Source organism: Girardinichthys multiradiatus, chromosome 6 (assembly GCF_021462225.1).
Source record: "Girardinichthys multiradiatus isolate DD_20200921_A chromosome 6, DD_fGirMul_XY1, whole genome shotgun sequence".
In the NCBI taxonomy this organism is placed as follows: domain Eukaryota; kingdom Metazoa; phylum Chordata; class Actinopteri; order Cyprinodontiformes; family Goodeidae; genus Girardinichthys; species Girardinichthys multiradiatus.
The window spans coordinates 20,858,481-20,871,987 of NC_061799.1; the positions used below are offsets into that span (position 1 = coordinate 20,858,481).

General features: G+C 36.6%; 1 protein-coding gene across 1 annotated transcript in view; it reads right to left on the minus strand.

The window, feature by feature from the left end:
* ece2a (endothelin converting enzyme 2a) overlaps nucleotides 1–8,938 on the minus strand; it is a 158,038-nt gene extending 149,100 nt beyond the window's left edge. The window contains exons 1-2 of the mRNA XM_047367507.1: nucleotides 8,635–8,938; nucleotides 7,740–7,904 (exon numbers count right to left, since the gene is read on the minus strand). Of these exons, the coding sequence (XP_047223463.1) occupies nucleotides 7,740–7,899 (160 nt within the window). The 5' untranslated portion in view covers nucleotides 7,900–7,904; nucleotides 8,635–8,938. The remainder of the gene's footprint in view (nucleotides 1–7,739; nucleotides 7,905–8,634) is intronic.
* Between the last annotated feature and the right edge of the window lie 4,569 nt (nucleotides 8,939–13,507).

Here is a 13,507-nt window from a genome sequence, read left to right on the forward strand (position 1 = left end):
ATCATTATCCTTATTTAAAAAAATAAAAATCATACTTTTCCAGACTTCTCAGTCCTTTTACAGTCACTTAAAAGTCTAAGTAACACAATAAAAGGACAGAAGGAATGGAAATAAGAAGGACATAAGGAAATGGATGCAGGACACAATTAGGTAAAGGAGGGGGGGGAAAGAGAGAGTGAGGAAAGAGGACAAAAGGAAGAATTAACTAAAGAAAGGGCATGAGGAAGAAAAGGAAGGATACCAGAAAAAGAAAGGAAGGAAACAAAGAAGGAAGGACACTGGACAACTCAATTGGGAATAAAGCCTGAAAATACAGCTATTTTTCTATAGTTTCTACACTTATCCAGACATTTCCAGACTGCATAGGAACCCTGACTGCAGGAGGAAAGCAAGAGAAGCAATCTAACTTACAAGCCTCCGGAGTCTCTGAGCCTGCTCTGCTGTTGGTGCGCCAGAGATGCACACAAAAAAGAAACTGCATACTTCCTAAGTTTATCTGTATTCCATCTTTACATCATACATACAAATAAAACTAGCCCAGAGCTAGAAAAACGGTGGGCAATCTTAAAAAGGACTTTCAAACAGCTTTAAAACAGAGACCTCCTGTCATTCCCTGATGGATATAACAACCACCGATGACACACACACAGTCAAAACCACCACTGCACACACAGAAACAAGGCTTACATCAGAGAGAAGTAAGTCTCGCTAAAAATGAATGCAATTTTAGCATTATTAACCTGTGTATAAAAGAGATCATTATTATTAAAAAAACACACAATTAAAACCAACACAACACAGCAACTTGTGATCATATATAAAAACAAAATCAGTGAAAGGTGACTAACATACGGCAGAATAATTACTTTATAAATAATAGGAATGGAAAGATTAATTTCAAACCACAATCTTTATTTTGTGTGGCTCTATTGCATTCAACATTAAGCAGACGACATGCACGCTTCATGATTAAAATGTTCAACTGTGGTGTGTCTTTAGAGAGAAGCAGCACCATAGAGAACATAAAGAATGTAAGGCAATGGTGCAAAGGACTCAAATATATTTTAATCCAACAGTGACACCTTGTGGAATTGTGAAGCAATGTCAATAAGTCAAAACGTTCAATAGTGAAGCCAGGGCCAAACTTTGCAGTTACACTAAAATGCAGCTGTATGAAATCCACAGTAAGTTTTTGTCCATATTATTCACCCAGAGAGTTCTCCAGTGTTATTTTGTCAACAATTTATATTCCACGTTTAGATGTTGCTAAAACTGCATGTGATGTCATCAGCTCGGTTGTTGCTAAGCTACAGACATAACACCGCAATGTGTTTGTGGCAGTATCTGGTGATTTTAACCATGCTTCACTTTCTGCTACACTTCCAATGTTTCAAAAGTTTGTCAGCTGCTCTACCAGAGAAAACAAAATGTTGGATTTGTTTTATGCAATTTCTAAGGACTCATATATGTCTAAAGCAAGAACTCCTCTTGGGAAATCAGATCACAATCTTGTTTTTCTCTGCTCGAAATATAAGCCCCTTGTTTAGAGGCAACCTGTAATAAAGAGGACTGTGAGAAGATGGTCACAGGAAGGTGAAGAAGCTCTGCAAGGTTGCTTTGAGGCTACAGACTGGGACGCACTGTGCCAGCCACATGGAGAGGATATCAATGCCATGACTGAGTGTGTAACCGACTATATAAACTTCTGTGTGGATAACATCATCCCCACTAAAATGGTAAGATGCTTCTCCAATAAACCCTGGATCACTAGTGACCTCAAGGACCTGCTTAACAAAAAAAGACTCTTCAGAGAGGGAGTCAGGAAATTATTCAGGAGTATACAGAAGCAACCTAAAGTCAAGATAAGAGACAGCTAGGAGGTGTACAAGAAGAAGCTGAAGAGGAAGCTCCAGCAAAACAACATCAGAGATGTGTGGACAGGGATGAAGAAGATCACAGGCTTCAAGCAGAAGGACGATCGGACCGATGGCTGTCTGCACAAAGCCAGTGAACTAAACACATTCTTCAATAGGTTCAGGTCAGAAACAAGCTCAGCAGACATCTCACCCTTCTTTGACCCAGTTTTCCTGTCACACCAGATCAGACGATGCTGATGCTCCATTTGCCTCCACCTTCCACCTGTGTTTCTCAAGAAGTCAGGTGAAGAGACAACTGGAGAGACTGAACTGGAATAAGGCTGCAGATCCAGATCATGTCGGCCCTAGAGTCCTGAAGGCCTGTGCAGAGCAGCTTTCTGAGATTCTGCAGCACCTCTTCAACCTCAGCCTGGCCCAGATGAAGGTTCCAGTGTTGTGGAAGACCTCCTGTCTTGTTCCGGTACCAAAGAAAACTCACCCATCAGTCCTCAATGACTATAGACCTGTTGCCCTGACATCTCACATCATGAAAGCCCTAGAGAGACTCCTGTTGGCCCACCTGAGTAAGCAAACAAGAACCTATCAGGACCCCCTTCAGTTTGCTTATTTATCTCTTGGAGTTGGAGTTGAAGATGCCATCATACACCTGCTTCAACAAACCCACTGTCATCTGGACAAAGCCAGCAGCACTGTGAGGATCATGTTCTTTGATTTCTCCAGTGTATTTAATACAATCCAACCTGATTTGCTTTGTCAGAAACTCCAGAAGACTCAGGTGGAGGCCTCAACAATCTCCTGGATCAAAGACTACCTGACAAACAGACCACAGTTTGTGAGACTGAAGGGTTGTGAGTCTAACCAGGTAGTCAGCAGCACAGGAGCACCACAGGGGACTGTACTCTCACCATTCCTTTTCACTCTGTACACCTCAGACTTCCAGTACAAGACAGACTCCTGTCATCTGCAGAAATACTCGGATGATTCTGCAGTCATGGGGTGGATCAGAGATGGACAAGAAGCTGAGTACAGGAAGGTGGTGGACCGCTTTGTGGCATGGTGTGGAAACAATCATCTCATCTTGAACGTGACTAAAACAAAGGAGATGATTGTAGATTTTAAGAGAAACAAGAATAAGTCAAAAACTATTTCTATCATGGGAGAAGAAGTGGAGGTGGTGGAGGAGTATAAATACCTCGGTGTTCACCTGGACAACAGACTGGAGTGGAGATGCAACTGTGAAGCCATCTACAAGAAGGGACAGAGCAGACTGTACTTCTTGAGGAAGCTTAGGTCCTTTGGTGTTTGCAGCAAGATGCTGCATATCTTCTATAAGTCTGTTGTGGAGAGTTTGATCTCTTCTACCATCATCTGCTGGGGAAGCAGCATCAGAGCCAGGGACTTAAAAAAACTCAACAAGCTGATAAAAAAGGCTGGTTCTGTTCTGGGGACTCCTCTGGAACCTCTGGAGATCATTGTGGAAAGACAGATTCTTCATAAAATGAAGAACATTAAGGAGAACTCTGAGCATCCTCTTCATGAGACTGTCCTACAACAACAGTGTGTCTTCAGTCAGAGGCTTCTTCAGATCTGCTGTAAGATGGAGCGCTACAGGAGATCCTTCCTGCCCACAGCCATCAGCATCTACAACGGCTCTTTGAGGAAACCTTCATAATATGAGCTATAACAACATTTAATTTCCCTTTGGGATTAATAAAGTATTTTTTTAATTTAATTTAATTTAATTTTGGGGTGACCGATTATACTGCTTTTAAATTTTTGTGTATTGTGATCAGATGCATTCCCAAGAACTTTTCTTTAGCAAATACATTTTTGCTGCATTTTACCCTGGTACAAAATAATCACCTAACTAAGATATGCTAGAAATAATTATCTTCTTTTGTAAGCATTAGTTGCACAACCACTGTTTATTTGAATTAAAATGGCCTTACACACACACAGATTGCTGCTAGGTGTTGCACCAACTAGTCGACTATTAGACTAGTAGATTCTAGTGCTCGGCAATGACTTTTCACATCAGCTAGTCACAATCACATTGTTTAATGTGACAAAACAGTTTTTTTCCAAGAAGATGAAAGGTGAGGCACTGGGTTTGGGAATGTCAAAAAGTTTAAAATGTATCAACAATGTGTTAGTATTTTACCAAAGGGGCACTGCAAACCCTGGCAAAGGTTACTGAAATAATGTGCCGACATGACTTGTCGGGCTGTCTCGCATCCGTCCAGCTGATTTTCAACACGATCAGCACCATTCTGCACGATGAGGTATCTGAACTGGCAGCTCTATGCTCTTTTAAAAACACTGTCCATTAAGTGACTTATTCGTAATATGGTGTTAAACTGTAAGTGCCAACACAGGCTACCTGTGTTTTGTTGTTCTGTTTTCTTTTTATTCTGCATACCAGACTTCTGTCTAAGCTGTCTGTTGTCAGTGCTTGCTATAGGTAATAAACCCCATCAGTTGCTATAAAACCCTTTTCTCCTACGTTTCTATGATGTCACAGTGACTAGTGGACTCAACCTTTATCATGTTAAACTTGACTTTAAAAAATATTGAGTCATGCCACCCTTAATTCCTGCTAAAAAATAATGAGAATAAATAAATAATGAAGAACTACAAAGTGAGACGTTTAACAGCATTGAGGAATGTTTCGGGGCTTAAAATAGTGTCAGAACCATCTCCTACTTTGGACTGAGCTATTGTTTTTTGTGTTGCCACCAGTGCAGAGTTTCCTGAACACTGGCAGCAGGTGGGTGGGAACATCTGCACGCACAATAAGGCAAAGACCTTGAGCACAACAGCCTTGTGATAAGAAGAGCAACAAAGAAGCAAAATCACCAAGGAAAGACAGAAACTCTGCAGGTGGTAGAAGGATAGATAGCAGAACTCTCATGTAAAAAAAAATTCTGAAGAATCCCTATTTTGAAAAAAAAGAAAAAAAATGTAATCATAATCTGGAGACAAAATTGGGAGCACTAACATGGTTCCTATGTGCTCGAAACAATTAAGCATGTGAAGACAATTCATATGAATTTGCTTGTCATCCAAGCGACTGTTTTAGCTAAATGCACTGCCGGCAATCTAGTCTGGTATCAAAGTGTTGTCCAGTAGCAACGTCTTCCAACAATCCAGGGACAATTTCTTGATAACTGTGTATTTTCCTTACAGATGGAGTACAAGGTATATGGCAAAGTACAATGATTATGGAGTTACAAAGCGAGAGTGGTATTGGAGTAGCTTAAAGATCCTAACAGAGATATGCTGGACCTGTATTCAGTTCCCAACAAGCCGATGGATAAGCAGGATCCCAACAAAATTTTATCAACTCTAAACACTGATAAAAACAAGAATGGGTCACCACTAGGGCTGCATGATATACTGTGAATATATCTTCATCACAATATCAGTGTGTGCAATGTCACAGAGAACTGTTTGCAATCCAAGTGTCATGAGCTCATATTTTGAATGCTATGTAATATATAGACTGTTGGATGGAGATGCACAGTCCAAACCTTACATAGAAAATGGTGCCCAACATGAGGTTACAGAAAGGACTGGAGGCACAGATGAAAAGGGAGAATGACGTACATTGTGGATTTGTCTCAACTGATAATATTTTCTAATATCCTGCAGGCATACATGAGGATTTGGCCTTGACGTTGATGATTCATTAAATAAATTTAATATAATTAGTATGAATCATTCTTAATTGGTTGTCAGCATACCACAGAAGTTGTTTTTTTATCAAAATGTAGAAGCCACAAAACACAACCTCTGAAGAGCATCCCCACAGCATTGTGCTGCCACCACCATCCTCCAACACTGGAATGGTGTGTTCAGGGGGATGTGCAGTATTAATTTTCGACCACACCCATCATCCTCAGCATGTAGGCTAAAACATTCAGGCCATCTGAGCTCCTCCATCCAGAAAGGTTCCCCTAGATGGCAAGTAGCAAACTGCAAACAGAACTCCTCAAGACCTTCCCTCAACAGTCTTTCTCATCAGTAGAAGCAAAACTTGTGGGGTTAACACTTTCATGCATGTTTGCATGTTTTTTGCCTATTGTATGTCTGGTCTTTACTTGTTAGCTTACTGATGAGGTGAGTAAGGCAACAATAGTTTGCAAATAACCGATTTACACCATTTCTCCTCATTAACTACAGTTTTCAGTGTGTAGTATACTTGAGTGGTGCTGCGAGAACCGTATACTAGCATAACAAGAGTAACATATTCTATTATAATGACAAGAATGCATTAATGTGACAGGACATAAAAACTCTAGGTTTAAAAACATTTTGTTTGCATTTTTTTAAACATTCCTATCAGCTGGTGTTATCACAATTAACATGAAAATTATTTGGGCTCATTTTCTTTAACAAGAATTTAGTCTTTTGCCCAATTAACAATATCAGAAATATTTGGTGAGCAGATGTAACAGAAACCTTCAGATTTGTTTAATATTAAAGATTTCGGATCACTTCTAGTATATCAGCAAACAGGGACGATCATATGCCGATGACTGGGAAGGTTTTATGACCATTTTCGTTCATAATGACAGGAAGTGAAACCATATAAATGATGTGTGACAGATATAGTGACACAGAGTGCCATGGATTTCCTCTTTAATTTGACAGCAGGCAGAGGAGAGGTGACAGGAACGGCTGAGTGAGAAAGAAGCCTTGACGCCTGAAACAGTCACCCAAACCCAAAGCAGGGGACACAAACAATCAGAGGCCATCAAATATCCAGGATGCACCTCAAACGTTAACAAGATGCTACAAATACTTTATTTAACCAGCTAAGAATTCTCATCGAGAATTAAATATCTGGCAAGACAGCAGATCGACTTATAATAAAAACATGTTCATTAATACATACAATAAGTAATTAAATAAGCCAAGATCAAAACTAAAATAAGTTAATATAAGACTGTATAAGTCTGTCCTGTTTCTGGTCTTTTAACTTGACTTGAATTTCCTGTTCAGTCAGTTTTCATTCAGTTTAGAGAGCATTCCAGGCAGAGGAGGCGGCATATTTTAAAGCTTTCTTACCCAGTTCTGTTCTCACTCTTGGAACAGATAAATTATAAAAAAGCCTGAGAGCGCAGTCCATAATGATTGTGGGGCCTTATAATAAAGGTCGTCTGATAAAAAGGAGGTAGCCTCAATATACATTTATAGAAGAAATGCATCCAGTAACGAACGTACAAAAGACAATGGTGGCAGCTGTGACCACAGCCAGTGATAAAACGTAGTGCACAGTGATATTCAATTAAATTCAAAAATACATATAATTACATATAAAGAGTCTAGGTTCTTAAAATACTGCTCCGATGCATCAAAAAACAACAAGTCTCCATAATTCAGTAGGGGCAGGAATGCTGATGAAAATAAATAATCTCTAATCTCGTTTAGAAAAACAAGTTTCTAAAGAAGAAACCAAGTTTCAGTTTTGATTTAGACTCAACAGCATTTATGTGCCCTTTGAATGAGAGATTATCGTCAATGATGATACCTAGATACTTATAAGTATATAAGGATTATATAATGATTTCAATTGGTACCCCATGTACTGTTGTAATTCTAGGAGCAGTCGATGGTGAAGATTTACCTTCAGAAATCAACATGAGCTTGGTCTGTTCAGCATTCAGCACCAATTTCAGTTGCATCAAATGTAAATTCTTATTATTAAAACTTCCTTTTGCTCATAAAACTTGTTTGTGCAAAAGGTTGGAGCTTTGGACATGTTTTCAGTCAGACAGACAAAAAAACAACTTTGTGTGCATCTTCCATTTTTACAGCAAATTATCTAGAGATCGGGATGAAAAGATAAAAGCTACTAACCCAATATGAGAATAGAATCTTCTTTCTTGATGTTTTTCTCCAGAAGGTGCTGAAAGTTGGAGAAACTACCCAACCAGTCATAGTGCTGCTCCGTCCTGTACCTCTCATCCCAGTACTCAACGTCTTTATAACTGGAGTTTTTATCCGGCAGGTACTCCATATTGTCTGTTACATGACAAGAGAAACAACTTTTCACTCACGTTTATACCAAGAACGTCTTTATAGCACATCACCCAAAACGTTCTGCAAGCTCTATTTAGGAGACAATTTAAAGAATTTCTGTAGTTTTATGATTAAAAACTGACTAGAATGTATAAACATTCTTCAACATTTCCAACAAGTAAATTAAACACCAATAAATAACTGAACAGAAGCACTGCTGGTTTCTATTAATGTGTCAAATCCACATAAGAATTCAAGTTAATAAGTCAGTGAGGGAGAGTGTAGGAATTACTTTCTAAATGAAAATCCTTATAAGTGATAGGCACTCAACTTATTTCTTACAGTACTTTGGCTGTGTTTATTTACCGTTATTGAATGGTTGTATATTTGCACATGCAATAATATGTTATTAATGTTTTTACTTGCAATCTGCAGGTTATGGCACCAATGTGATGACATTTCATAAACGTTTGCATTTTACAAACAGGGCTGTTCTTTCCCTTTACTTCGGTAACACCAACCTTTTATTTTTATAATTTTAACCTGGGATGGTGTAGCAGTGGTTTAATGAAAGGTGTCACCTTTAACTCCATCAATAAACAACGCGCTGCGGGCAGACAACAGTCACACAGCGCATGCGTGGCAGAGCATACAGCGGAGGAGCAGAAGCAGAGAGCCAGCACCGCTTCCTGCATGTCCATCGTAACTATTTAAAGCTTACAACGTCACTTACACACAGTTGACTTTGAGCTGGGCGTGTAGTGGTATCTATAAACTCCTCGACTGCTTCCGTTCCTCCGTTTAACCTGGAAAATATGAAGCTTTTCCTAATTGCGATGAATCCACGTGTTGCCGCTGGAGCAAATAGTCCCCGGACTCCGTGGGTTAATTCAGAACAAGGACGTGTCTTCAACACCATAAAAGCCTAAAGATGAACTTCAGTTAATGTGGTCTAAAATTTAGCCTTTTTCAAAGGATGCACTTACAACAGCCACACATTTCCCAAAGTCTGTAAACTGGGTGTTGTAGAGGCGGAGCATGTGTTTTACACGTGGGTGTCCTGCAGTAATGAGGCTTTCAAATGCGGCTTGAAAAGTTGTTCAATCTCAGTGCTTTATTTTAATAAAAGAAGCTCAAATTTGAAGTGAATGAATCAGGTTTTTTATAGTTTGTTTCGTTTTTTGAAACATGGCTGAAATACCTACATTATTGCGAAAAAGTGTTTGCCTCTACAGATTTTTCAATTTTTTATTTGTTGTTCTGCCTAACTGTTTCAGATCATCAAACCACCTTTTATTATCACCCAAGTATACAAAAGCTATCCGAAGGAATGTAATATCCCACCAAAAAAGTAGTTGCCCTCAGAGCGTCATACCTGGTTTTGTTGTGCCACCTTTGGCGGCCCTAAAACGTTGTGATAACTTGACGAATTCTGGCTTACTCTTTACAGTATTGTTTTATTTTAGTCACATTAGAATATTTTTGAGCATAACCAGTTTGTTTAAGGTCATACCACAGCATCCAAATTGGATTCAGTTGAAACTTTGACTAGCTCACTCTCACTCATTGAGAGGTGGATATGCTGGTGTGAATTGGATGTATGTTCTTTTGTATAAACCACATACACTTGAGCTAAAATCATCAACTGGTGGCCAGGCATTCCAGGTCCTAAAATAGCAAAGCAGACCCATACCATCACACTACCACCATCATGTTTGGCTGTTGTATAATGTTCTTTTTTGTCAAATTCAGTGTTGATTTTTACCCTAGATGGAACAGGTTGCACACCTAAAACAAACCGTTTTTTGCTCCATAGAATATTTTTCCTTGGGGTTCAAAGTGCGTTTTTTTATTGGGAAGTGTGAGATGGCCACACCCTCAAGATTTTTGCCTTGAAACTTTCCCATAGATGCGATTTTTGCTCAGTTTCTGTCTTATTATTAAATTATGAACACTGACCTTAACTAATGCAAAGAAAATCTGCAGAGCTTTAGATGTGGCTCTGTGTTGTTTTGTGAACCTCTTGGTGAGTCGTCGGTCCGCTCTCGGAGGGATTTTGATATCCTGGCCACCCCTAGGAAGGTTCGCCACTCTCCTATGTTTTCTCTATTTGTGGATAATGGTTCTCACTGTGATTCATTGTCTCAAAGCCTTAGAAAGGGCTTTATAAGCCTTCCCAGACAGATAGGTGTGCAAGGTTTAGTTTTTCAAATGTTCTTTAGTTTTTTTCTTTACCAAATTAAAGCTTTATTTAAAAACTGCTTTTGTATTTGCACAAGTTATCTTTGTCTCATATTTAAACTTGTTTATTGATCTGAAACATGTGAGGAGACAACAGCAAAAACTTTCAATCTGTGAGGAGCAAATACTGCTTCACAGCACTGTTAGTAGTTTAAAAATGTACAAGGAGGAGACAATGTGTTTTAGGGTAGAAACCTGAAACACTCAAAAAGGGATACACTACATAATTTACACAAAAAATAAAAAATGTTCAAACTAATAAGAATGCAACAAATCCACCACAGGCATACCCCACTCCTACAAAATAAAAACAAACATATATTAGTGTGGAAAGTTGGATATAGCTCAAATTTAGCCTATAGGTCTGTTTTATCACAAAATGAGCATCTTGAGAAGTATTTCAGCTTCTCATTTTTACTTCAAGGAAAAAAACTAAATTTTGCAGACAGGCAGCAAACCAGGATTAGCTGCTGGATCTACATATGCTCCTTTCCACCATCTCCACTTAGGCCAGCTCCACTCCGCCAGCACAGTACCTGCTTTTTTGGGCCCTTCTCAGTAGCGGGTATGATCGGCGCTGAATAGGCACTACATGTGAAGTGAACAGACTGCTGTTCACTCATTGGCCATAGGACAGGGAGAAATGATAAGGTTTTCATAGAGGTAGTGCAATGAAAAGCTAGTAAAACTCAAAAGTGACTGCAATTATATTAAGGACCACAATGGCCTGAGCGGGTCAAACTGAAATATAACTTTGCTATTTACTAATCATAAAGTATGTCTAAGGGCTGAAAGATAAGAAAAAGGACACATCAGCTTTTTTAATTACATGTAGGCTGGGCACATTGTATTTAATAGCATCCTAAATCAGCTGATCACACATAAAATCAACGGCACATACCGCTCCCCCAAAACACACAAAACGGTGCCACCATGAAACAGCTCATGCAACAGTCCATATAGAAAAAAGAAAGTGTCTAAAATAAATCTTCCTGCAAATGCAAGGTCAAAAGCACTAAAATATATCACAGTCCTGATATATACGCAAAAAAAAATAATTAAAAAAGAAAATGTCTCATGGGGTTGGCGTTTCTGTTTGGTGGTTTCCTTTTCCAGGCCTTTTACAAACTCCAGTCAGCAAGTCTGCGTTGCTCCGTATGGCAATGAATTACAGAGAGGTCCTTGTCCTTGTTCTCACCATGGCTGAGACAAAATAATTCCTCACAAAGCCCAAAACTGTAACTTCTTCAAGCAATATTTGAGCTTCACTAGAACAGACAGCAGCGTCTCTCCTTTCCGCTTCACCTGCCACACCCCCCCTCACATTAAAACCCCTTATTTTATAAGTTTGGGCTGGACTCTGTTTCAGGTAATTATCCCAGTGTATCATTTTATGTTTTTATTTTCTATTTTTTACTTTTTCACAGAACCGTCAATGGAAAAGGGGCAATAGACTCCAGTTCCCTAATATTTTCTGTGTCATATTAGCTGCCAGAGAACCTGTGCTTGATAGTCTAAGTATTGCTTTGTCGTATTCCAATTGTTATGTTATGTTATGTTATTTGTTATGTTATTGTTATTTTATGTTATTATTATGTTATGTTGTGTTATTTGTTTTGTTTTGTTATATTATGTTATGTTATGTTATGTTATGTTATTTGTTATGTTATGTTATTTGTTATGTTATTGTTATGTTATATTATTGTTATGTTATTGTTATGTTATGTTATGTTATGTTATGTTATTTGTTATGTTATGTTATTGTTATGTTATATTATGTTATTGTTATTGTTATGTTATTTGTTATGTTATGTTATTGTTGTGTTATTTGTTATGTTATTGTTATGTTATTGTTATGTTATTGTTATGTTATTTGTTATGTTATGTTATTGTTGTGTTATTGTTATGTTATTTGTTATGTTATGTTATTGTTGTGTTATTGTTATTTGTTATGTTATTGTTATGTTATTATTATTGTTATGTTATGTTATGTTATTTGTTATTGTTATGTTATTGTTATGTTATATTATGTTATTGTTATGTTATTTGTTATGTTATGTTATTGTTGTGTTATTGTTATTTGTTATGTTATTGTTATATTATTGTTATGTTATTTGTTATGTTATGTTATTGTTGTGTTATTGTTATTTGTTATGTTATTGTTATGTTATTGTTGTGTTATTGTTATTTGTTATGTTATTGTTATATTATTGTTATGTTATTGTTATGTTATTGTTATTGTTATGTTATTTGTTATGTTATGTTATTGTTGTGTTATTGTTATTTGTTATGTTATTGTTATGTTATTGTGTATTGTTAGTTGTGTATTGTTGTGTTATTGTTATGTTATGTTATGTTGGTTATTGTATTGTTGTGTTATTGTTATGTTATTTGTTATTGTTATGTTATTGTTATGTTATATTATGTTATTGTTATGTTATTTGTTATGTTATGTTATTGTTGTGTTATTGTTATTTGTTATGTTATTGTTATATTATTGTTATGTTATTTGTTATGTTATGTTATTGTTGTGTTATTGTTATGTTATTTGTTATGTTATGTTATTGTTGTGTTATTGTTATTTGTTATGTTATTGTTATATTATTGTTATGTTATTGTTATGTTATTGTTATTGTTATGTTATTTGTTATGTTATGTTATTGTTGTGTTATTGTTATTTGTTATGTTATTGTTATGTTATTGTTATGTTATTTGTTATTGTTGTGTTATTGTTATGTTATTTGTTATGTTATGTTATTGTTGTGTTATTGTTATTTGTTATGTTATTGTTATGTTATTGTTATTGTTATTGTTATGTTGTGTTATGACTCTCTGAACTGCCACTGAACAGAGCTGAGAGCAGCTGAAAATGTTAATGGTTTTAAAAGCTAATTAATCTGGTTTTTAGTTTAACTTCAATAGTTATAAATTTTTAGAAAATATTTATTTATTTAAGAAGTTTTTTAAACTTAACATTTTGATTGTCACACTCGCCATTGTTTTAGATTTTCTAAAAAAGATTTATATCTTTTACATTTTCTAAAATATATACAATTTGTAGTTTAGGTTTTAGAATTTTATTTCTTTATAAATCTTTATATTTATTCCCTGTGTTTTCTCAGTTTCTTACATTAGGTTTTTGACAAAAGTGAAGCTGTGAAGCTCTTCTTCAAACGAGGTTCTGTTTCAAAGACTGTTTTGAAGAAAAAACTGTCTAAAAAATATTTAGATATTGATCTGAACAATAAATATAGATTATCTTTGCTATCACATATGCAAAACGTAATTGAACCCCGAAAATTATACATTTTCTTGGCTTTTTGGGAATAACTATCTGAAAAAAACACATCAAAATGCAAGAGTAA